This window comes from Apaloderma vittatum, unplaced genomic scaffold (assembly GCF_000703405.1).
Source record: "Apaloderma vittatum isolate BGI_N311 unplaced genomic scaffold, ASM70340v1 scaffold3743, whole genome shotgun sequence".
Taxonomy (NCBI): Eukaryota; Metazoa; Chordata; class Aves; order Trogoniformes; family Trogonidae; genus Apaloderma; species Apaloderma vittatum.
In genome coordinates this window covers 311,787-337,750 of record NW_009709694.1, presented here as the reverse complement: position 1 = coordinate 337,750, position 25,964 = coordinate 311,787, and the positions used below count along the sequence as shown (strand labels likewise).

At 39.1% G+C, this 25,964-nt stretch overlaps 1 protein-coding gene across 1 annotated transcript in view; it reads right to left on the bottom strand.

Moving 5' to 3' along the window:
* Positions 1-8,640: 8,640 nt before the first annotated feature.
* The window catches only part of LOC104272109 (RNA-binding motif, single-stranded-interacting protein 3), a gene marked incomplete at its 3' end in the record, with an annotated part of 320,963 nt that continues 303,639 nt past the window's right edge, over positions 8,641-25,964 (bottom strand). Inside the window, exon 10 of the mRNA XM_009867013.1 lies at positions 8,641-8,751. Coding sequence (XP_009865315.1) covers positions 8,641-8,751 — 111 coding nt within the window. The remainder of the gene's footprint in view (positions 8,752-25,964) is intronic.

Below are 25,964 nucleotides of genomic sequence, written 5' to 3'. Positions count from 1 at the left end.
GTACCCTCCCTGCTAAAAAAAACAACCAACCAACCAAAAACCCCCAAAACTCCAAAAGCAGACAGTATACGTGTTAATACATACAACATATGTTGAAATGAGTCAATCTTAACTTTTGTTCCCAAATACTTTTTTTCTAAGTGAATACCGTGAATGGTCGCTTGCAACGTATGTTTGCTCTTTGACTGTGTAAACCTCAGACATTGTAAATAAAATGCTATTTTGATGTATAGTTCTCTTCCGAGTCTTGGTACATCATGTTCAGTAAACAGTTTTACAAAGTTTTTTGTAATTTCCTGAATTCTCAGTACTTCAGAAATGAATAGAAAATAAAAATTAAATTATTATTACTTGTTTTGAACTGAAATAACAATGCTTCTTTGCAATGAAAAACAGAGGTTGGATGTGAAAAAAAAAAGCTGTAAGACCACAGCTCTCTTTTTGTCTTAACACCTGAAAGCACCTCCTGTAGATTTTAAGGTCTCTTGCCCAGTTGAGCTCTACACATCCCAAACATTGACTTTTCCATTATTCATTTAAAACATTAGTCTAACTCTTAATATATTACCAAATTCTCCAAGATGCTGAAATTTTGCTTTCCCATCCTTATTTCAATTGTTACCACTACTAAAACCACGTTGTTTATCACCTTCGTGCCCTTTTCTTTCAGCTGAATTTTACAATATTTGTGACTAAAGTTGACATAATTCAAATACTTCACCTTAGACAGAACTGATATTGTATGAAGGACTACAACAGGGCTTAGCAGAAACTGGTCATTCTTCCATATAATTTATCATATTTTTCTTTTCCAGTGAGGATACAGACCCTTCAAGGATTTCAGGACTTCTTGCTGTGCTTACACACACTTGCAGCGTGTGGAGCCACGACCACAGGGCTGTTTCTCAGCTTTTGGCAGAGAATAGCTGTGGCAGTGCCACCTCTGAGAGACACTTTTTGCTTTTCACATGACCACAGTTTGGCATAAAAACCCTGACCTCTCTGAAAGCCTTAAACTTGTCTTGGATTACAGAGGCCCCACAGAATTTGTCTGCACCACCAATGATTTGGATTCATTACTTCTCTGGAAAGCCATTTCATCGTTTCTGTCAGAATCACCATAGTCTACTTTAAATGCAGGCAGGACAATAAAAACCAGTTTCATTCCAATAAGGCAGAGTTATGTTCTTGATTACAAAATGGAAAATACATTCACAGAAGAGAAACACATCATGAAAATACAGATGCCAGACCTGGTATTTAGAGTATTTTCGTTTTCCACCTTTTATTGAGCTTGCCAGTTGCAGGTGTAGCAGGATGTTTGAAACTTAGAATTATTTTCAGCTTTTTATCCTACTATTTGTTCTTCTTTTCCATTTCCTTGTCTGTTAAATAAAAGCCTCTTTCAGTTCTTTCACAAATCATTACAGTCAAATCAAATCAAACTAAACCAACCCTCTTTCCTAAAAAACTGCCCTGTTATTTGTGGCATGCTCAAAATTTCACATGAACATGCATGAATATATACTTTTTTCCTCTTAACATTCAAAGTTTTTAGGGGGATGATCTGAGAGTGCCACTAACGGCGTGCCTTCTGGGGAAGAAACAAGCTGTAGACCACTAACTATATGCTAGAGTGTGTAAGTTCTATGGCTATTGGTTTTAGTTCTCTATTGCAAAATAAACAGGTTCATTTTATATGCAGTGCATGGCTATCACTAAATAACAGACATGTTTTGGGAGAGGTGACTTTGAACTACATTCCCATTGTCCTTCAAAGTACTACCAGGTAGCACTTTTAGAAGTCACAAAATAGAACTGCAGTAGTAATACGTAAGAAAATATATAAGAAACAAGCTTCTAAATATTCTAGTTCACAGGTATGTGAGGACAGTTGCAAATTAATTACATGAATGGCATTTATATGATGATGAAAACGAAATTATGTTAGTTAGTGGCTTTTCTGGTTGATCCCTTTTGCTTTGCTGACCCATCACTGTTGTTTTGCATTGATTTGAATTTTTATGACCACAGTCAGGGACTTGAGTCCTTCTCGGAAAGGGAATCTGGGCTAATGTTGCTTTGAGTTGGTAGCTGATACCTCAAAGAGAGGCAAGGAGTCCTCAACAAAAGCACTTGTTCACTTATGGAAGTGTCCTGTGAAGGTAAAATTTAACACAGAATAAAAGCTACTGACACGCTGAACGCATATGAAGGGCTGTGTGAACTGAAAATGGAATTCCCTCTGTCTGTGTTTATTCTCCTTTTACATTCCCCTCCTCTGCCTTTGGCAAGCAGTGGCTTTGACGGTAGGCACACTTGCACATAAAGGCAAACAGTTTCCTACCAACAAATGGTAGGAAAGTAAAGCTGAGTTCAGAAGAGAAGGGGGAACACTGAAGAAATGGGATTTTATAAACTTTATTCCTCCAAAAATACCACAGCTATGGTCAAACATAGACTGTGGAACCCATGCTGAGACAGCTGATTAGAAAGAGCCTTCTCTGGATGAGGGCTGATCAGCCCAATTCTTATAAGAGTCTGTGGGACTTCAAGATGGTCCAAAAAGGGAAAAGATCCCTTCTTTCCCTGTTCGCCTCACCAGGTGTTTGGCCTATACGATCAAATTAAGAATTTTTCCACCATGCTATTGCATCTGCAAATATTTTCTTACAGAAACATTGAATCTAGGTTTTTTAAGACTGCTAACCTATTTGTCTCAATAATATTTAGTGGCAGCAAATTCTGCAAATTGATTAAATGCTTCATCAAAAAGTCATTTGTTCCTTGCTGAATGCTTGGAATCTCGTGCTTTTCAGGTGCACTGAGTACCCCATTTTTAATCTCAAATTATGTATCAGGGAAATTGGAGCTGCCTTTCAAGGGGCTGTTTGGGAAGGAAGGTGCAGGAGGATTTATTTGGTTTTTATACATCTCCAGAGAGCTTATGCTGTTCTCCTTTCCAACCAGAATAATTTCTCCTTAAATGTATCACCTGCCCCAGACAGCTCCATGTTGTTAATTGCTTGCATTTACTTTGGACCTTGGCTGAGTAAATGGACAAGGATGATCTTACTTTCAGCCTGAACTAAGCTAATCTCATTTGCAGTGGCTTCAGTCTTATATTTTTCACACAAATAGTAACTGAAACAGTCAGTCAATGATTAAAATAAAAGAGCTTTAAGATTAACACCTGATAGCGCAAAAGGCACAAGACTGCAAAGAAACTTTGTTCCTGTAACTCTCCAGGGACCTTGCGACATACAATTAGAAAAACAGAGAGTGCTTTTTGAACAAGGATCTGAACATCAGGGGAACGCGATGATGTTTCAGCTGCATGTAGCTGTAGTATGTGCAAACAGAATTGCAGATTAAACAAGAAAAAAACGACCCTATCTAACAAAGCAGTTATTCTGCTGAGGCCTTTAGGTGACATTTTAAACCACTGGTGACCACGGAGTATCCAAAGGAAATAAAAGATAAAAAACTTATAACAAGCTTGTTGTGCCATTGAAAGGTTCTGGAGATAACATCAAGCTGTGCTGGCAACAAAAAGAACTAACAAAGTGAAAGATAAGACTGATGCACCTGCATAACAAGAGTGTTACTCCATTGAGAGATTTCTGGTGATACTGTAAACCAGGAAAGCTGAGTTATGGTGGTTTGCAGTTTCAGCAAAAGCCCACATTGTGTCGATGCAGTTCTTCCACTTGGCTGAATTTTTAATAGAGAGGTAACTGGAACAATGAAACTTTTTTTTAGGTATTTTTTTTTTTGTTGTTGCTTAAAAAAGTGCAATAGAGAGCTTATTTTGTACGTTCCCTGCTACATTTTTAAATCAGAAAGCTGAGTGAACAGCCTGCAAGCGTGAAGAACAATTAAGCACCAGAGTTGAGCTAGCAGTTTCAGTATCAAAACCCGACTTCTACTCACCCTCTCATTGGTGTGGGTCTCAAAGGTTTAAGACAAAATAAGCCTATGGCAAGGCAGTTCCAAAACAGAGGGGGAAAAAATTCTGAAATTACCCCTCTGTCAACAAGGACTAAGAAAGGCTGCTGGATGAAGCTAGAACCCAAGTGATATCTGAAATGGATGCTAACAGCAGGGAGAGGAGAGAAAACCTGGACCAAGAAAGTGCAGAACAGAAAATTTCCTTCAGGAAGGAGCAGCACAGGATAAAGAATAGAGCAAATCTTCCCACTGAGGAGGTGGGTTATTGCTGTTGACAGCTAATTGTGGAAGTCCCAAAGTAAAAGGAAGGCAAGCAAGAGGGACTGAAAGCAGCAATCACACTGCTCAGTTTTTATATTTCTAAAGGTTTTTGTATTATATCCACTCAGGCATCAATCACAACTTTATTAAACCATGAAACAGATGTCAGATCAATGGCTGTATCGGAAACATTTTGAATGACAGGCTGATGATGCAACAATTCCAGCCTCCATACATTATTAAACACATACTAACGCTGCTCTTTCAATGCCACGCTTACAGACTCACTCTATTCTCTCCCTGTGGTAACTTTTTAATAGCAGACCTAATGGTAGATTAATATTACATGGGAAAAACAAGACTTACTGTAAGAAATAATAACAATCTAGTAAACAAAAGAAAAATTTCAAGGTTAAAACCAGCTCTGTGTCCTTACATTATGCCTCCTGGCATTGAAATTTCATTTTAATACAATTGTAGGAGCTGAGGCTGGGTTGTCAGCTTGAATCAGAATATTTGGAATTATCGTCTTTCTGTTGTACTCTTGACATATTTTAAGCTTAGGCTTTCTTTACATATTTGCCCACAGCCAGTGCACCCATGTAAATGCTTTGTTCTCTTTTTTGAGTGAAGAGGTATGCATGAAAAAATACATATAAATATGGCAGAAAGCACTCCTCTGGAAGATTCTCTGCTTAACTCTAGATTTCGAGCAGATTTGGGAATGTGATGAGAGCAGCATACTTGCCTCTCAGTTCATCAGTACTAGAAACTGTATTTTCACTGGCAGAAATCAATTGAAGCACAAAGCACAGTAGTTGGGAAATGCAAATGCTGTGCAAAAATCTCTCACAGCACAGGAACATAGGGTCCAGTTGCCACAAACTGCAGACCATTACCTCCCCTCTTTCCCCAGTGCCCTATACCATCCTTTGGTCTGAAATATTTGCCGCAGCAGTATGCATTCATGAAGTGGGCACTGAAACCAAATAGAGGTGGATTTGCAGCTTGTCACTTGGCCTGGCATCTTGATAGCCTTAGCACATCCTTCTGATTAAGGAGTGCTTAGTATATAGTAGAGATGTCTGATTTTATGCAGACAGTTCAATAATAGATAAGAATTAAGAATGTTAAAAAAGACAAAATAAAATGAAATACATACTAACTCAGGACTTTGGAGAGAAAGAAAACTTTTTGTTCCTATTCTTGGCAAGTGGTTTCCTAAACAAAATTCTTTATGCTTTTTGGGGCCTGAAAGTAACTGAAAGCTTCCCATAGCACCAGGGGAAGGCAGCTGGCTATGAGTGGGGCTGTAGGAAAACTGCTCTGTTTTGCTGCTGAACTGGATGCTCCCAGCTGGAAGTGAGCATCCCTACCAGCATTTAGCCAGAAATGCTCCCCTCTGCCCCCCACCCTGGGCTGGTGATTCAATAATCAGCCACAGGCAGTGATGGAGGTGGCTGCCACCCGAATTCCCATGGGTTTTAATGTGTGCTTCAGGGCTGAGAGATTAAAATTCAAATGCAATTTTTGGTGTCGAGACAGGAATTGGCAGAGGCTGCTCTTACTCAGGCAACTCGCCTCACCAAACGGGTAAAGAGTGCTCCTCTGTGAAGGGTCTCCCCTCTGGAACAGCTCCAGCCTGGACAGAGCATTTTAATCTTTTAGAAAGCATCAAAAGGCAGAGTAATTCCCACAAGATACGAGGCCCTTATGTAATTTCTCTAGCTTACTCACCAGAGAATAGAATTTCTGTTGCAGCAATGTTTTAGAAGCCCAGCATTCATCTTGAACTGGGCAAGTCTGGAAGTGGGTTTGAAGTCATCTCTCACTTAAGTGACCATAGAGCTCTATTTTGGTTGAAAAATGTGTTATGTTAATTAGCAAAATGGTTTACCTAGGGAAGTGAACGTACGAAAGCCTTTTAAGAAAAACTGCTTTGCATACTGCAAGCTTTTAAACTATATTGGGACAGAGTTACAGGCAACACTGAAAAGAATTGTTTGTGACTTTTTGGCTTGTTTGCTTTAAAAAATCTGGCTGGTTTCTTGAAAGATAGCTGGTGGCTCTTTATAGCACCCTACTGTACCGTTTCAAGGATAAAATTAAAAAATATATTTGTAACAGAAATGTATAGTTTATATCTTATATCTCCCATAAAACTTACTCCTGCTGAGGTACTCACAGTAGCATGGTTTTGACTTGGCTCAATTTGTTATGCCTTTCTGCTCTCAGTGCTCCGCTCTCTGGACTGAAATTCAGACTTCAGAATAAATGAAGTAAAAATATCTGTAAATAAATCACTTCTCTAAATAGGTTGTCCATTTTCCCCACTTTTTTTTTTTTCTGTAACAGAACAGGAAGATTCATTTTCAAGTCAGGATGGATACATCCAACAAAACTGCTACTGGGAGCCCAAATCTTTAAGGTCTCCCTCTGCAGGAATTCCTGATGACTGCCATGATTGTCCTTTTTGCATGAGCACTTCAACTCAATATGATGCCGATGGTGCTTTTAACAAAGAGATCTCCTGTATATGATAAAATAGGGTGTCATTTGAGATTTATGAAAAGCATATGGATATTGTAACACACATCAATCATTTACTGTTTTTTGCTCTTTAAGTTTTCTGTAAATGAATTAGGAGTTTTAAAGACAGTAAACATAAGCCTACACCTCTTAATATATTTCAAGAAATTATCAGAGAATGCTGTAACCTTGAAAGATAAGATTGTGTAAAGAGCTAGGAAAAGGAAGGGAAGATTTTATTTCAGTTTCAGTAAAATGAATTCAGGATCTTATTATCACCCACTAGATCACTCACTGCCTTTCAGAGTCTTTCCCCTACCTCCCCAAAAGGTTTTGTTACTATGAGCATTGCAACAGTCGTCTCAAGTCAGAAGAGAACATTAGCTGGGAATTTTTCAGTTTGCATTAAGATTGCAAGAAAACAAGCACAGAAGACAGTGTAAGCGTCATGGAAATGAAAATGACAGACAGAAGGAAAAATTCATAGGAGATGCCCAGCAGCACAAGCAGAATTCATTTTCCATTTCCTTGTCTTAATTTTTAAACACACTTTCGAATCATAGTAATTACACATGCAGAAATTCTAGTATTTCCTTCAATTTCTTGTCTTCAGAGGGGAAAAATGCCGGCATTAACTTTGAGATATAATTCTTTTGATTATTGAAGGAAACACTTAAAATAATAAGAATAAACAAAACCAGTCACATTTAAGTTTTGACAAAAATAAATGCATAAGTCTCAGATTTTAACAGATTTTTAAAGAAGGGAAAAAGACATACGAGTTAGAATAAAATCCAACAGATAAGAAAAAAGAAGAGAAGTGAATAAGGAAGAGGAAGAGAAAACTCATTACAGTGGGTTAAATAACTTTGTGCAGATGCAACTTTATTCAGTATCCTACTCAACTTAAAAAAAAACGAAACCAAAACTAAACCCACAACGAAGCTGGAAAACTGTGTTTCTGCAGATTAGCATCAAGTAGTACAGTGGTGAAACAGAAAAAAAAATTGTGGGTGCATAATAGATCTTTCCCATAATTATGACAAAAAGAGTATGTGTGCTAAAGACATAAAAGTGTAACGTTTATGTCTGCATTTTTGTAAAAATATATAGGTACACTCAGTGCGCACACATTCATGTACCAAACCACCATGTATTGTGTGCAGGCTGTCGTATTTTAGGAACTGTTCAGAGAGTTTTAATTATTTTTATTAAGAGTATTTTTTGCCCTTCTCTGACTGGCGGAGTTAGTTGAGTCTGACACAGGTTAAAGAAAAATAACTGTTGAAATACAGATATTTAAATAAAATACACTGGAAACAGAGCTGACCTTGACTGAAAGTCATATTTCTGAGCCAGGAACAAACTATGTATGGCTGGCTGCTGTGGTTCAGAAGAGAGCAGTGGATCCTACCATGAAGCCAGAACTCCCATTTCCCAACAGCATAAAACTTTCTAGACTGAGAAGCAAGCAATTTCTGATTAAAACACAAATTGAGAGAGGAGTACTTCCATATTTCCATGAGAATTAGTACAGATAATTCCTGGTATGGTTGACCTATTGCTTTACTACTCACACTACTTTGTCATTTCTGTTCTTGTATCATGGTTTTAGAAACAGATCTGTAGATACATGTTTATGTGACATAGAGATATGAGGGTATTATTTGTGTAGTACATCCTGTTCAGGTCATGATGAAAGGCATTTTGACATGTTTGCCCAGACAGGGCCAGACATCTCTGGACATGGAGGGAAAAAAACCCAGCAAACCACAGCAATATTAAATCGCAAAAAGTTGAAGTGCTGAAAACCCAAGAGAAATAAATTACCTTGAGAAACTCAGCAAGAAATAAACGTTTTGCAATACAGAAAGCAAATAGTATAATCTATGATCTTACCGTTCCTGTTGTGCCCAAGGAAAGGTGGTTCATCTGTTGGGTCAGAGGGCCCATCATGCTTGCTGGCTGCATTGACATAGTGTGGTCCATTGTTGGTGTTATCACAGCACCCTGCAAACACACATAATTTCAACATTTCACTTTTTTTTTTAAAAAAAAAAAAAAAAGCAGCACTCTCTAAATGAGTGAACCTGGCTGAAAACTTGACATGAATCTTAAAAAAGACTAATATATCTGTCAGAGGAAATATGTTTTGTTCCTATTGACAACCAAGCTACACACATGTATTATTTGTACTGCTAACGAGGCCATTTTATGTCAGTTCCAATTAAGCATTGTTTTTTACTTCATTGCTTCTGACCAACAAATGCATATGTTCTTTCCATGATGAATGCTACTGTACATTGCAAAATGCCTGTCATTTCCATTTTTCCATATCCCATATAGAACAATCTTACAGACAGAATACATATGTCCCCAATTTTCTCTGACTTCTAAAACCCAGTCTCTGAGAACTTCAACCTATTACGGTAATTATCTTGGATTTTTCCAGTCTCAATTAAGAACCCTTACTCATGACATTTTATAGATGATTAAGTAAGATTAGCTATTGACAGTGAGTTCGGTAGTGACACCCATTTAAAAACCATAACGTTTAAAAGCCTTTTTCTTCTCTGCATGAAAAACACAAAGACATTAATAACAAACAGAATATGAACTACAGCAAGAACAAAACTTTGGACAAAAACAAAACGCATGCCAGAGGAGCTCTGGAGAAAGCTTCTTTGCCATTCCTATTCCTTAATTATTACCCTCCCATTCCCCAAGGTCCCATGTTGGTAACCTCATGCCTTAGTAAAGCGCTGATTCTCTTCAGTTCTATAGTCTAAAATGTTATTTCCTGGTTTGGTTAGAGAAATTAAATCAGGAATAGAGTGGTCTGCTCTTTTTCTTGCAGATAGTGAAATAAGGAGGTATTTCCAGCTATTTCTTTATATGATATAATAGCTCTACTTTGTGCATGTGTAGGTATGTTTGTACGCACACGTTATACATTTGCTACGAAGCGTGGAAATTATGAATGAATGTGTTTTAAAAAAAAGAGAATAGACTTCTCTTCCACCTAGATTACTAACAAAATCCATCTATAAACAAGAATTTAAAATAAACTAGTTCTGAAAACCACTGCACACCTGTTTCTAAGTGTCTGTCTCATACTAATACAGAGCTATGTGACTGCATTGCCAAGCATCTGATCAGAAGCAAAAGATTTCAAATTTTAAGTCACAAATCTGAGTATTAACAATTTTGTTGGTGAAATGGACAGTGGGATCAAGTGCACCCTCAGCAAGTTTGCCGGTGACACCAAGCTGAGCAATGCAGTCAACATGCTGGAGGGAAGGGATGCCATCCAGATGGACTTTGACAGGCTGGAGAGGTGGGACCATGCCAACCTCAAGAAGTTCAACAAGGCCAAGCGCAAGGTCCTGCACAAGGGTTGGGGCAATCCCAAGCACAAATACAGACTGGGGGATGAGTGGATTGAAAGCAGTCCTGCAGAGAAGGACTTGGGGATGTTGGTTGACAAAAAATTGAGCATGAGCTGGTAATGTGCCCTTGCAACCCAGAAAGCCAACTGCATTCTGGGCTGCGTGAGGAGACGCATGGCCAGCAGGTCCAGGGAAGTGATTCTCACCCTCTGCTCTCGTGAGACCCCACCTACAGTGCTGTGTTCACCTCTGGGGCCCCCAAAGTAAAAAAGACATGGACCTGTTGGAGCAGGTCTAGAGAGCCACAAAGATGACCAAAGGGTTGGAGCACCTCCCTTAGGAAGCAAGGCTAAGAGAGCTGAAGTTGTTCAGCCTGGAGAAAGGAAAGGCTCAGGGAGATCTTACAGCAGCTGTCCAGTACTGAGGGAGGGCCTATAGGAAAGAAGGGGAAGGACAAAAATAAAAAATGCTGGGGAACTACCAAATCAATTTTTACTCACTGTCCAGCAATATTTTGTCTACTCACATCCTATCTGAGAAACGTAGATTCTGCAGTATCAGTGAACTCATTACTTGCATGCAGTGAAAATGAACAGGTAAGACCAGCCCTTTTTCTAATATCCTCAGCATGTGAAATACACACACGCTTGTTTTATGTTATATAGCGGATTACACTTCATGCACTGACAAGAGTCCCTCCACAGAACATCTGTCACAATTTCAAATAAATGTTTACAAAATAAGCTGGTTGGTGTGCAAGTATCGAACCTGCAACACTTGCAAACACTTCTGCCTCTTTCTTGGCTATATTAATTTGCACTGGTTTACACAGATTAATCCACCTGGCTATATTAATTTGCACTGGTTTACATAGATTAACCCACTGATTAGCTCATTCTAATAAACTACCACAGTGCTAACCTCCTTGTTGACACTTACAGATCAAGATATTCATACATTTTCACCATGAAATTGCTCTCAGCATAACAGTTACTGTTTTATTCAAAAATCCCTTCTTTCTTTCTTACATGACATTCTTCTCTTTTGTGCTACTCCTCTCTTCTGGCTGAAAAAAAACCTGCTCCTTTACTGAAAGAGTCTGAAGCAGCACCATGCCCAAGGAAAATGATGCTGCTCTTGTGTGTTCCTAACCCTTGGGATACTACACAGTCAGATGAGGTCCTGGGGTTTGGACATGCACCTGCACTTTTTGGTTATGGCAAACAACTATAAGCTTTATGCTTAGCACAACCCACACCTCAAAACAACATTTTTACTGTACTAAACCATAAACACACAAATCGAAGTTGTCAACTGATAAACAGTTCTTAGTTTCCTCTATGAGAAGTTTTCTCCTTTGTCTCAGAGACAGAGAACTGCCTCAGGGCTTTCTGCGGAAGACAAGGTGAGCTCCCACTTCTGACATGTGATGGAGTTGAGCAGAAGGTCACAGCCACACGACACCTTCATGCAGCCCTGCACTGCCAGCATTAGGGGCTGCAATTAATTTAGGATGTCCCAGAGCCTTAAAATACCAAGCTTTCCTTGCAAAGATGTTTATTGTCAAGGTATGGTTGGAGGAACTTGCTGTGGTTACAAATGTGACAGACTGATAGCTATTCCCATGTATAAATTCAGGTACCTGGAAATGAAGAAGGGGCAGCAGTGAAGGAAGTCTTATGATTTAGTGTAGTGAACACAAGTGCCAGACACACAGTGCAAAAATCTGATAGCAAATATCTTTCAGAAAATAAATAAGCAAGAAGGGTTTTGCAAATAAACTATTAAAAAAGTATTGACTGAAGAGAAAATATATCAAGGACAAAAGAAATTGCTCAGAGACAGTAAAAATATTTTAAAATAGAAAATACATATATTCTAGTCCCTAAACATACATCATTTAATATGTTAGGAAAAGAAGTTGGAAAAACAAATCAAGTATTTGCAGCTTTCCTATGACAGCTTAACATGTTTGAAGCTGACAGTTACCTAGAGCGGAGAATTACATCCATTTGCCAGACCATTAATTCACCAGAGTCTGCAGAATCCACTTGTGATCACGTAGGGAAAAAATTATACTTAATTAAGGAAATATCGTCTGGTTGTCAGGGCGACACCCAGTCTCCAGACCATAATGTGTTTCATAATACATGCTGTCAAGTCCATTCATATTCAACTTATTTAGCTGTAGAAGACAACAATGTCTTGCATCAGATGTTGCCATCATATCAAAAGCAATTTTATTCTTTTCAGTCTATAATATGTATTTGCTGATAAATATTCATTGGGCAACTGGCAAATGCTACAGCAAACGTATTTTTCATCTTCATTTGTATGTCTGATTTTACTGAGTTTGTAAACCATAAAGAGAGAGATGTTAGCATAGCATGATACTAAAGAAGGCCCAGCTTAGTTGAAAAAACTTGCAGAAAAATGTTATGATGAGGTTTTTGCCACTGACTTTGCCAAAACAAGTAGTTGGCCTGCCAATTATTTAGGTTTGCCCTGTTGCCTCAGTATGATTAACTTTTAATTCCTAAAAGAAACTGGTTACTGTAATGACTTTTAAATCTGGCAAGATATTCTTTGTGTATGACTTGTCACACAATTCTGTAAGTGCCATAGTGGCTTTAAAAGAAGTTAAGATTATCCGTGCAAATGGTAAGGAATCAGTACAGAAGGAAATGCATTATTTTCACAACACTGATAAAACCAAGGTAAGTTCAATGACATAAAGACTTTAATTCCTCTTCAGTTTATTTGAAAGACACTGCTGTTTTAATCTATTTGGACATACCTTTCATATAAAAAGTGAATATACTTATTTCAGAATATTTTCTAGTCTACCTCTTGCAAAAAAAAAAGCCTGACTTTATCAGCTACAAATACTACACAGTCCCTGAACAGCAACAAGATGAAATCACAGAAAGGGCACTAAATACAGCCTGTTTATTACATTAAGTAAACTATCTTCAAGTACTTGCCAATATCAAAAGCTATCAGTAGAAACAAAGTTTACCAAGTTTAGCAGTGACACATGCCACCTTATAAGCCTTGAAGGGTGAGAAAGAAATAAAAAGTGTATTGGGAGGTTTTAGAAACAGAGAGTTCACTGATGAGAGATGTACTTGCGGGCAAGTGGGAGGAAGGATTAGTTAGTCCAAGTTTCTAGATAAATGAACTGTATTAAAAGCTTCTGTTTTATTCCCATGTTCTAATATCAATATTGGACTTAAGGCACAAATACCAGCTGAATAAATAGTTTTTAAAGCTTTTGCTTATTTTACAGTTTACTTTCCTTTATTTAGGAAGTTTTAACAAGCTAAGCACACCTACAAATTCTACTTTGTAAACACAGCCAATGCAAACCCAATAAACACTACAGCAGCAAACTTACTTTTCAAATTTATTTACAAACACATTGTGCAGTCATACAAGCACTAGGTCATTTCATCTGAGAAGTTATTACCATACTACCCAGTGAATGTCCTTATGTTATCAAGAACATGTTGTTTCTTGAGGTTTTATTAAACTGAGTGAAAGGATGACTTTTCTTGTACTTATCAGGCAGACATGTCTATCAAGAATTAATAAGAAAAAACACAAAATGCATACTTTTTTGCAGATAAATGTAGTCTCTCTGCATACTGAATAAATCACAACAATATTTCTATTAATTTACTGCTCTGTCTAGATTGACTTGTCTCGTCTTCTTGGGCTGCCTCTTATAGGTGGCAGAAAAAATCGGGTCCCCTTGTCATAGCAGTGAGCCTGGTGAAGTACTCTGAACCATCCTTTATGTGGCCAAACTTTTATGACTATAGTAGGAAGATTAAAGGTGGTGAAATTCTCTCTGCCCTCTGTATATAAACTCTGCTGGGAGTATTTGTTGATGTTCCATAAAAACTGAATAAACTTCAAAATCAAAAACCACCAAGTGCCTTGGTATTTACTGGCTGATCAAAGATTATATCATTATCTGGGTGCAGTGAAGGAGATCAGCAAACATCAGCTAATAGTGTGTATTTTGCAAATCTTAGGACTGGGTTTTATTTCATTACATTGTTGAATTTAAAAGTTTGCTAAAAATGGAGTAAAGTGAGTGAGAAACCCAAACGCTGCCACAAATTAAAGCAGCTTTAACTTCGGAATCTGTGTCAGGCAACCACTGATACAGATATTCACCAACTCTGAGTCTTGTTTCTGGGGCAAGAACTAAACCACAAGTTCGCATTCTAATAATTTCTAATCTTGGGCATAAATTCAAATTCTTATCTGACATCACCTTCATACCTTAGTTGAATCTCCTTGGAGTAATGGACACATTTCTTTTTCTCTATGTTTGTGAACTTCTTTCCTCAGCTGAAAGTATATGTCATAGGTCCAAGAGAGTTACTAGCCAGAAGTAACTGGTCTTAAAGCATTAAGAATCCAAATATAGTGTGGTAAATAAAGAAAAAAGGTGACCCTTGTGTATGCACCACTTTTCCTACACCAACAACTTTTTGACAGTTTCTTTCCCATTGCCCTTCTTGCCTGTAACTATATATCCTGTCTCACAGTTTGAAATACAGCTTTTGATAATATATAGATATTATCCCACACGTACAAATGCAGATTGAAAGGATATAAAAATGGGAACATCAAGAGATATAGAAAAGGCAGTTGATTCAATAGAAAGAGTTCTATATCAGTAACTGTGTGTACAAATAAAGCAATAACCTGAAACTATATTGGTACCACTTAATAAATGTATTACATCAGGGAGTACTGCTGTGATATTATGTCAGTAGTTTATGTTCCTACCAAAGTTGAAAAAACACTAACTTTCATAGCATATTGCTCTCTGTTAATTTAAAAGGACTTAAAAAACAACAAAGACAAAAAGGGATAGTATTTCTGTGCAAACAAAAACTTGTCTGTGTCACTTGGTACCTAAAGTGACTTTTGCATGGTGACTTAGATCCTTATATGCAAAATAAGATCTCAGAAGAAAGGCCATTGAATAAAAGGACAATATTTATGAAGGGAAAATATAACTGAATTGCTATAGGGACTGAAGCAGACTTTGAGAGCCCAGTGCTTTATCATTTCGCTTACCGTTTGCATATCTGGGCCAGTTCACAAGCCCATGTGCTCTCTTGAGACTGTGAGAAAAACAGTAGCTTTCATACTCTTCTAAACTTAACTCAGGAATAAAACAAAATTACTGGGATTATGTGCCTGAATGGGATTAGTTTTGCTGGGGCCTGTTAGCAGGAAGGAGTCCACAAAAGTTAGGAAATCACTTGTCGCAGGGGAGCATTTATTTCACCAAATGCTTGAGCAGCCAGAGAGGCCAGAGCCAGCTCTTGCTCCCTCTTCTGACGTATTCTAGAGAGAAAGAAGAAATCATGTTTCTTTTGATTTCTACCTAGTCTTCAGTTTATAAGTGCACTTGGCTATACCCAATACATACACATCCAATCCGTGGAACAGTGCTTTTGCTCTGTCAAGAACAGCCATCACTAGCAAAAGCATCCTCACAACACTCACATGAGGTTTAGCATCCCCAGAAGTCAGAGGAAACACAGACATTGTGATTTGCCTAGGACAGAACCACTGGAATATACAGAATAAATCTCCTGTACTTCTCATTATCAGATTTCACAAAAAAATACCCGAAGGTCTTTTAATTCCATATCAAAATAAGCAAAGATTTGAAAACCATGACACTATTAGCGAAAACAAATCTTTATTTCATAGAATCATAGAATGGCCTAGGCTGGAAGGGACCTTAGAGATCATATTAATCCAGCCTCCCTGTTGCCAGGGACGCCATCTGTCGACTAGATCAGGCAACACATGGGGACCGAACGGGAATCGAACCCACGACCTTGGGCATTGTTAGCGCCACGCTCAGCTGACCGAATTAATCCTCCTCCCTCCTGCACAGAACTCCTGATCTATACCTAACTAGCATGCAATGCATACCAAAGTGTTGTGCTTGACAATTAAATTCTATTAATGTTCTTATACATGTTTTCTTACATGGACTAATTCCTTCATCTACTGTATCCCAGTGGCTGACGTGTCATCCTAATAAATGGGAATCAGAAGTCTCTTTCCTGTGGACTAGTTTTTCTTAACATTACAATGGAGTTTCATCTATTAAAGCTGAATTCAAACAGTATTTCCTCTCCAAACATAGTTCTGCTGTGTTCTCTTCCTTCATGGCTATAACTAGGTGTGAAAACTGACTTGGTGGCACATCCTAGCTCTAACGAGGTGGGAATTATTATGAGCCAGCATGAGTGCTTAGCCTAAATTTCCTGCCTTACTGGGTTCAAATGAAACTTTCAAAAAGGATACCAGATTTGCATCCTCTGTAGTCTGATCTTACACACATATATACACAATTATAATTGCATACGGCAAGACAAATGATATTGCCGTTTCTATCATATCCACTCAGGCCACACTGTTTTTTCAACATGTGGGTAAGTTTTTTGATGTTTGAAACTCTCAGTCCAGGATTTATGATGACAAAAGTAACTAAAAGCAACAATGACAGGTTTTTAAGCTTCTTACTTACAAGCAACATTTAATAAATGGTAAGTAAGAGCTTCTGTTACTGGTTGAAAACAATTATGTTATTTTACTCAGGGAAATATCATCAAAATACAAGAAAAATGCCTAACAGTAGAGATCTGTCTCCAGAGCTTGTGCTTGGAGGTAGAGGAGCAGAGCAGGTTGATGGCATGAGAGCATCTATGGTGTGTCTAATGCGGTAAGGATCTTGGCTCTCCCCAGGTCTCAAGCCTTTCTGGGCAGTGTGATGCAGCCCTGCCTGTTTGTCTCCATGAAATCATGACAACAGACATTTCATCACGCCAAATGTCTGAGACATTGTGCTGTTCATCTCTGTTTTTTTGGTGAAATTTAGTACACAGGTCATTTGCCAGGCACAGATTGTGGCTAACTGGGTTTGAGGAGGAAATGTCTGTGACATTTCTTCTACGTGCACTTCTAGCCTCAACACTGCAATGTGACAGGACAGCAGCTGTGATGTCTAACAGATGTGCTGGGTTTCATTTCCTGCTCGAAACCAGGAGGGACTCATGCTGTGTGAGCTGCAATCTAGTGGCTGTGCTGGAAGAAAAGATTTACTCATTAGGAGGACAAACACTGACATTGGGAAACATCAGAAGTGCTCCAACAAGAAGGAAAAAAAAAACCAACTCAGAAAAGCAGGTAGGTAATATAACCCTATGTATCCACCAGAGGTAAGATGAGAAAATGATGTCCTACAGAAATGCAGCCAGAGGCAAACAGTACAGCTGTCCATATTGTTAACTTCACAACACTAGAAGGAGCTAACCAGAATCCAACTTAGATGGAAATATCTGAAATATCTTCAGCTTTCAGGAAAGTGAGAGGGTATCACGGAATGAAGCATCAAGGAGACATACTGAGGTGTCAGGGTGGCAGTCAGGAGAGTCTGCAAGATCCACGATCCTTGAAAGGAAAAGGGGAAGAATGGTCAAGGGATGGGTATGTATCAGGCTGTCTCCCTGCAACTCCTAGATCAGGTAAGTTCTTGCAAGCCAGAATTTATTAGTAATGGTCAACATAAAGACCGGGTTCAAGTTGCGCCAACGGAAGTTTAGAATGGATATTAGGAAAAACTCCTTCACTGAAAGGGTGGTGAAGCACTGACATGGGTTGCCAAAGGAGGTGGTGGAGTCACCATCCCTGGATGTGTTTAAAAAATGGCTGGATGTGGCACTTCAGGAGATGGTTTAGTGTTAGGGTGGTGTAGGGCTGTAGGTTGGACTTGATGATCTTAAGGCCCTTTCCAACCTTTAGGATTCTATGATAAGTGAGAATGCCTCAAACAGTTGCTCATGGACTGCACGGTGGCCCTTTCAATGCTGAGCTAAAGGTAGGTCTTGAGCATCAGACCTAACTCCTAGACTAGGCACAAATCTGAGCTGCACCCTCAGCAGCCGTGATGCCACATGATCCAGGTATCGTGAGGCAGTGAGAGAGTCCACTGAGGCTGGTGTTGCTGCATCACTCTTGATTTCAGCTACAAATCCAAAGTTCACCTCCGTGAGGGCACACCGTGCAGCACTGTCATCTGCTGCCTATGACTAAACTTTTTGTCAGCTCCTGCACAAAGGGAGATCGAAGGGATGGAGGGTGAAGAAATTATGTCCTTTCCCTTACCATCATATTCTCTGCATTTAAAAGTTCTGAAAGGCTGATGAGGGGCACTAATAGTCACATAATCTTCTCAGGAACACTTCTTATTCTACCTATTAGGAAAAACAGATAGCAGAAGATGCCCTGAGTGGGCAAGGATGTTTTTCTAAAGATTTGCTTCTCTTCAATAACAGATTATTACACTCGAAGTTGACAGATGGGTAAAATCCTGTACTAAGCCACAGTTCATGTCATATATCAATTCAGTTCTAGATCCCAGTGGTTCATTCTGATCCTGAAATCAAGAAATGTCTCCATATTAGAGAGGACAAACACTGAAATCCGTCTCTGTCACGCTCTGTTGGATTTGAAATCCGTTATGTTAAACAAAGCCCTTTCTCACATCGTAATGGAAAGAAAACTGTTCCAGCCTTGCCTTTCCTCTCATTTAAAACCATGAGCTTTGACAGCCTAACTGCCCTCCCCCAAATCCTAAATTGTATTTCATTTTCTGGACTCATAACCCCTCAGCGGAGGCTATGGGTGAAATTCATTCTGTTCTGTACTGGGCTTTGACTTCGACTGGTTAAGGCTGGGTACCCAGCAGTGCCAGCTTGGTGCAGACCTCAAAACCAAGACTAAGTCAGAGATTTTCAATAGTGCCTTCTTATCTTGTATTTGATCATTAAAAGTAATTTGAGTCGATGCCTCACTTGTGCCTTTAGAAATTTTAACTATGTTTTTCTGACTCTAACCAGACCAACTGCTGACTGGGCTATGTTACGTACAAGCCAACTGCCACCAACATGTGGCTTTTGTTGCACCTGGAGAACTCCACCACATCTGGATGATGCCCTCAGTGTCACCTGTGCGGTCTTCCATGGTTTTGAACAACTGATAATATAATCTGGAGAAACTGCAGCTGCAATAATATCCTTAGCTAAAAATTCTGTCCCTGATGCATGCAACCATGAGAAGCCAATAAAACTGATGGCAGCAAGCACACAGAGCACGTATTTCAAAGGTAACATTTAAATCAGCGAATGTACAAGTGATTTAAATGAAAACAAACTCATGCCCTCAGTTTTGTGCCAACAGTCAGAAAACAGAAATACATAAGAGGGTGAACACATTTCATAACTAAAAATATGATACTTTAAGTATTCGTCTACTTTAAGGTACTTCCAGTGAAATCAGCCTTTGAATTACAATAAACGCTTGACATTTATAAGTCTCCCTCCTACCAAAGACCTCTAAGAGCCTTACAAAATGTGTGATATGTAGAGGACTCAGGAGCTGGTTTGTTATCAGGGTTCTGAGATGGGGCTGAGTCTACATCTGAACTCTCCCAAGCCCACTAGCACTCAGACTGGGGGTAGAGTCTGGGCCATCATCACTGCAGGGCCGAATAGAACAGGTGGTTTTAATCATATGATCCAGTCCAAATTATTCAAGAGGAGGAAACTTTTTACCTCTTGATTCGTACTGAGTATATTTGAAGTAAATAATACAAAATGGCCTAGTCTAATAGAAAATAAGCTTAAGTCTACTTTGCTCCACACTTTATTGTCTTTTAAAAGAAGATGAAAATACTAAGGAAAAGCACTTTGAAAACTGACCTTTGTGAGTAAAACTTTATTGTGAAAGTGGTCCAGTTAGTCTAAAAAGATGTGAGAAGTTAAAAAAGGTGTAATGTTTGGCTATTATAAAGCTAAAAAGAAGTAAATAACTGATCCAGCAAGGATTACTTACTTTATTTTTAATATATCTGTACTGATTGAGAATGACTCAATTGACATATTTTCCTTTTTTTTTTGTCCAGATAAAGTCATTCTTGGGCTGAGATCTTCCTTATAAAGTTTCAGCCTGGAGCACATTTTTACAGCTGAGTTATTATCCTTAAAATATGAGTTCATAGTAGAAATGCTGGCAGCCCTCTTAACCATTGTACAGTAGTGAGCACAGCTGTAACATGTTAAATATGTTGAAAGTACATGGGGGGAACAGAATGGCTCAGAGGACTGGGAATAGAATAGGGAGTCTCAATGCTGGGTCACTAGGTTTGGTTATTGCTAGAACTGAAAGTCATTATCAAGCTACAGCTGTCCAGTTATGTCCAGGCATCAGCTACCCACAGAGAAATACTCAGCATAAAAGTACATTTCCACAACTGGTGATGTCCAACAACCTTCCCAAGGTCATGTAGTCTGACACCCCTGCAGTGAGCAGGGACATCTTTAACTAGACCAGGTTGCTCAGAGCCCCATCAAAACTGACCTTGAATGTTCCCAGGAATGGGGCTTCTACCACCTCTTTGGACAACCTGTTCTAGTGTTTCACCATCTTCATTGCAAAAAAATTCTTCCGTCTAGTCTAAATCTACCATTTTTCAATTTAATTCATTACTCTTTGTCCTATCACAACAGGCTCTGCTAGAAAGATTGTCTCGTCTTTCTTATAGGCCTCCTTTAGGTATTGAAAGGCTGAAATACGGTCTCCCTGGCACCTACTCTTTTGCAGGCTGAACAGCCCCAACTCTCTCAGCATTTCTTCATAGGAGAGGTGTTCCAGCCCTCTGATCACCTTTGTGGCCCTCTGCTGGACATGTTCCAGCAGGTTCATGTCTTTCTTGTGTTGAGGACACCACAGTTGAACACAGTACTTCAGGCGGGGTCTCGCAAGAGCAAAGTAGATGGGCAGGATCGCCTCCCTTAACCTGCTGGTCCCACTACTTTTGATGAACCTCAGGGAACAGTTGGATTTCCGGACTGCAAGTGCACATTGCTCTATCATGTTGAGCTTATCACCAACCAACATCCCCGAGTCCTTTTCCTTAGAGCTGCTCTCAATCTTTTCTCTGCCCAGCCTGTATTACAGCTTGAGATTTCTCCAACCTTTGCTCAGGAACTTACACTTGGCCTCGTTGAACCTCTAAGGTTGACATGGACCCACCTCTCAAGCCTGTCAAGGTGCCTGTGGATGGCATCCCTCCCTTCCAGCATGCTGACTGTACTTCTCAGCTTGGTGTCATCTGCAAACTTGCTGAGGGTGCACTCAATCACACTATGTCACTGATGAAGATATTAAACAGCACTAGTCCCAGTATGGAAGCCTGAGGGACACAACTTGTCATCGATCTTCATCTAGACATCAAGTCATGGACCACTACCCTCTGGATGCAACCATCCAAACAATTTCTCATCCACTGAATAGCACACCCATCAAATCCATATCTCTCCAACCTAGAAAGAAGGATGTTGTGGAGGGACTATGTCAAACACCTTATAGAAGCTCAGACAGATGACATCCATTGCTTTTCCTTTGCTCTTGGATGTAATCACTCCATCACAGAAAGCCACTAGGTTGGTCAGGCAGGACTCACCCTTGGTGAAGCCGTGCTGGCTGTATTTAATCAACCCCTGTCCTCCATGTGCCTGAGCAGAGCTTCTAGGAGGATCTGTTCCATGATTTTCCCAGGCACAGAGGTGAGGCTGACAGTCTGGTAGTTCCCTGGGTAAAGTTAGGGGGATACATCCTCACAGCTGCACCTCACGAGTTAGCTCCAGGATGAAGAGCACTAATGGCACAGAGGGGAGAGGCTTGCACGGTCACTGCCCTGCACATTTCCTGGTCTGCGGAAGGTGTTCATCACCAGCCTACTGTCATGTCCTTTCAGGGCATTTTATCAAAAACTTGTTAGCCATTAAAGATTGATCCTGAAAGAGTTTTTTCAACATTAGTGAATGGTCAGCATCCATCCCGTGAATGGACGACATCCATCCCATCACACTACTGATTTCAGAGGAATTTTGGAGACACTGGTTAAATGAAGGCAGAAAGTAGATAACAAAGTACTTTTTCAGGTTCCCTGGTTACAGCAATGCCTAGAATGACCAAATAGTTTATTATTACCTCTCTTTACACTGATAGACAGTACCTCCAGCTATTTGCATCAAATTATAATCCATTTCAACCTCCTCCAAAGCAGCAGTCAATTTCTGCATAAGCAGATGAATGCAGGGAGTTCTGCACTTCTCAGAATCAGGCTTCCTGCTCGAGTGCACCCTTTTGTCATAGACCAAAGTAGCTGAAAAAAGTAGCCAAAATAACATGGGTAAATGAAATCCAAGTTTGCTGCTTCCGTTTTCTAAAATGAATGGATTTATTAGAGTTAATTAGGTAAGTCTCTCTGGTTCACATTTTTCTATACATGCTTCAGCAATTTCTGTAAAAAGCTTTGATTTATTACAGCTTTTTGGTGCACCACTATTTCCTGCCAGTCATAAGCCCATGTGAAAGCACAGCAGACAGATCTTGACATATGATGAAGACGTTCTTTACTCCTTTATGGCTTTGTGCCCTCCACTCACAGTCTGATTTGCAGAATTTTAGGTTGAATTCAAAGATGTTTCTCTAGGCTGCTATCCTGAATATCCTTCAGATATTTGAGTATTATATATGCACTCAGTTTTCTTTGGAAAAAGTCTTTACATATATTTTATTTTCTCTGGCATCTAGAAATCAAAATACCATTGTGGTCAACACTAATTTCAGAGGCCTTAAGAGCCAAGAAAAAACTGTCAAGGTCTTTTTCTAAACCGTATTCTTACAGTTACCCAACAGAAGTCAATTCTTCAGGCCACAAAGCAGCTGATTAGGAAGTGCCTACTACCAAATACTGCTGTGAAAATTTCTCTGACAATGTAGAGCACCTTGCTCTGCAGGCAGAGAAGAATAAGCTGGTGGCCAGCTACTGTTGTAAATGTACAAGAGTCTTTGACTCAAACTGGATGATCAGCCTTCTGGGAAGCATGGATCAGACAGCTGAGTCTGCCATGAGTTTAGAGAGCTACTTTTTATGTGAAGGTAAGAGGCCTCTATTCTTTGAAGGAATAAAATATAGTATAAGCTAGAGGACAAACAGCCAGTTGGTTGGTATACACATAATGTCAAGATGAACAGTAAATTATAAGTAAAAACCACTTTGAGGGAAAATAAAACATCTTGGGGATTCAGGTCACATTCAGTACATAATTGTGACCAAAAGAATGAAAAAATTTGAGATGTCAAAATGCAATGTTTCCACCATATTTCAAAATGACAAGTAATTTCAGAATTTATCTAAATTTGAAGGGGAAAAAAAACAACCTTAAGATTAGTTCAATAACCCAGAAAAGATTATACATATTTTGTCTTAGTTGTTCTTCTCACCCTCTCCCCATTCCCCAACTTCTCTCCTGGAGTAGAGTCAAAACAACATTTTCACAACTTTTTCCATGTCACTAGCCTCTCCCTCTGCACATTTTCACTTCAAGACAAGTTTTAGAGTTATTATTTGATCCTGCTCACAAAGCCAAATTGTATTATTCACAGAGTACTATATATGTAATAGTCTTGTCAGTCCTAGCCAGAGGCAAAGGGTAGCCTTAGAGGAAAAGGAAACAAGAAACATCCAAAGGAAGATAAATAAGGAGGAGATGATAGGCAAATGGCTAATAGTCCCATCTTTTCTTGAGAGCTGTGTAGATAGAAAAAAAGAGTGCTCTAATTAATTCCAGAGTGATGGGGACTCGAGGGCTGGACTCTGTGCACTGCACACTTGTGAATCTTCCTTCCATGTGAACCCCCTTCCTCCAAAAACCAAACAAACCCTTGTTTTGTCTTTGACATCAAAAGACACAATATAACTAACAGCAGATGTTCTGATAAACTCCAGTAGAGACCAACCACTTGGCAGCCATATTTCTGTTCTGCAGTGGTTTTTCCAGGCGCACAGAAAATCCACTTGTGGAACTGAAAACCAAATGAAATGGTTTTCTGGTAGTATTTATTGTGGTATTTTCTGGTACTATTTCTACTATCGAGGAACTGCAGTATCACAAAAGACTGTTTTGTGGCGTTTCAGCCCTGCGTCACTGTAAGTGATTATAAATGCAGTAAAGTAATGCAGAAATGCATAAGGTTGAAGCATAAAATGGGAACTAAGTGAGTACAAATTTGTAGCAGAAGCCATTTGCAATTTCAATGTTTAAAACGTTCATAATCTACCAATCACAGTAACGTACAGATCTTAGTTTAGCAAATTTGAAAAATTTGGCCTGAAATCCTGGCCCCACTGAAATCAATTAAGAGTTTTGTCACTGACTTGAATGCTACCAGAATTTCACATTGTTTCAATCCGCAGAGACAGAAGCCAAACTGTCCATTACTATGCATTGTACATTACTATGCAGTTATCCAAGAGATTTTTGTACCACAGACAGATTGTCATTAATTAATAATCCCAAGCAGAGCTGATTTTGTTCCTGCTTTCTGATTCAGACCATAATTTGGTGGGTTTTTTTCTTCCAACAACCCAATTTTGAATTTCGTGTTATTTTTATTTTCTGCAGTACTTCCCACACAGGCAACCTATGGCTGCCTGCAGACTTGTTTCATCAAGAAACAAAATCTTATTTTATGGAAGACAGTCATCTTGTCTAGAAGCTGAAGTAATTAATAAAGATAAGGACAACCAACCTGGGAAGAGGAAAGCAGCAAGTCTAATGACAACTTCCAGTATGAAACCATCTAATAAATACTTGTTATGCACACTGAGAACAATCCTTAGGCTGAAATGTTGCCATAAATTATTCATCTGAAAGTTTAGGACAGTAAACAAATTTATGAAGATAATGATCTCTTTGCATTTCATGAACAAAAGTGGGGGGAGGGGTCAATCCCCAGAATAAATTGCAATGTATAAATCCACCAGCTGTAGGCACAAACTACTGATGCAGAGATTTGCTGCAGAAATTGCAAAATAATCCCTGTGCACTTTCTCATTCCAGAAAGACAGCTTTGAAGAGCAACTGCAGAGCCGATTTTTTTAGCATATACTCATTTGCCATTCTTGACCAAAGCACTAATCACAAGTTAGGAATCAAAGCCTTTGACTATAATGGCTGAATCAAATCAGAACTGTGCACAGCATTAGCCCTGGTCTGCTTAAAACTAACGGCAAGCAAGCGTGAAACCTTTGTCAATATAGACCGCAAGGGGTTGTTGCAAGTTTGGGAAACATTGATGTACATTTTTATTTGATGTATCAAACTACTTTTCCTCAACTGAGGATCCATACTGAGTGACTAGGTGGTTTAAAAAGCTGAATGAATTTCACAATGGCAAAGTTTACTTCCAGTACATTTATTTAATAGCTGAGGCAACTGATGAAAGGGAAATAAAAATCTGATGAGGAGAAAAAAAAATTAGACTAGAATCTAGACTCCCCCAGGACAATTTCTTGTGCTTTGTATCCTCCGTACTGACAGACAACATATTTGCTGTCTAGCTAATTACCAACAAGACTCAAATTTTATATCTTTGATGTGTATGAGATCAAAGAATATTAGGAAATAAAAGTAAGATTAACATAATTGTCTTGTACAGCTATAATAAACTACGACTACATATACAATCAGACACTCTGCTCATCAGGAAAGCATAAACTAGAATCAATTGAACTGAACAAGACCCTTGTTTAACTTTGCTTCCTCAGCAGCTTCTCACCTCTCTTGACATCCACCACCGGCTCACAGATGCAAAGCCAGGAAAGACGCCCTCTCCCAATGGCCCATCTGACGCCCTGGCAACCAGGGGAATTCCCAT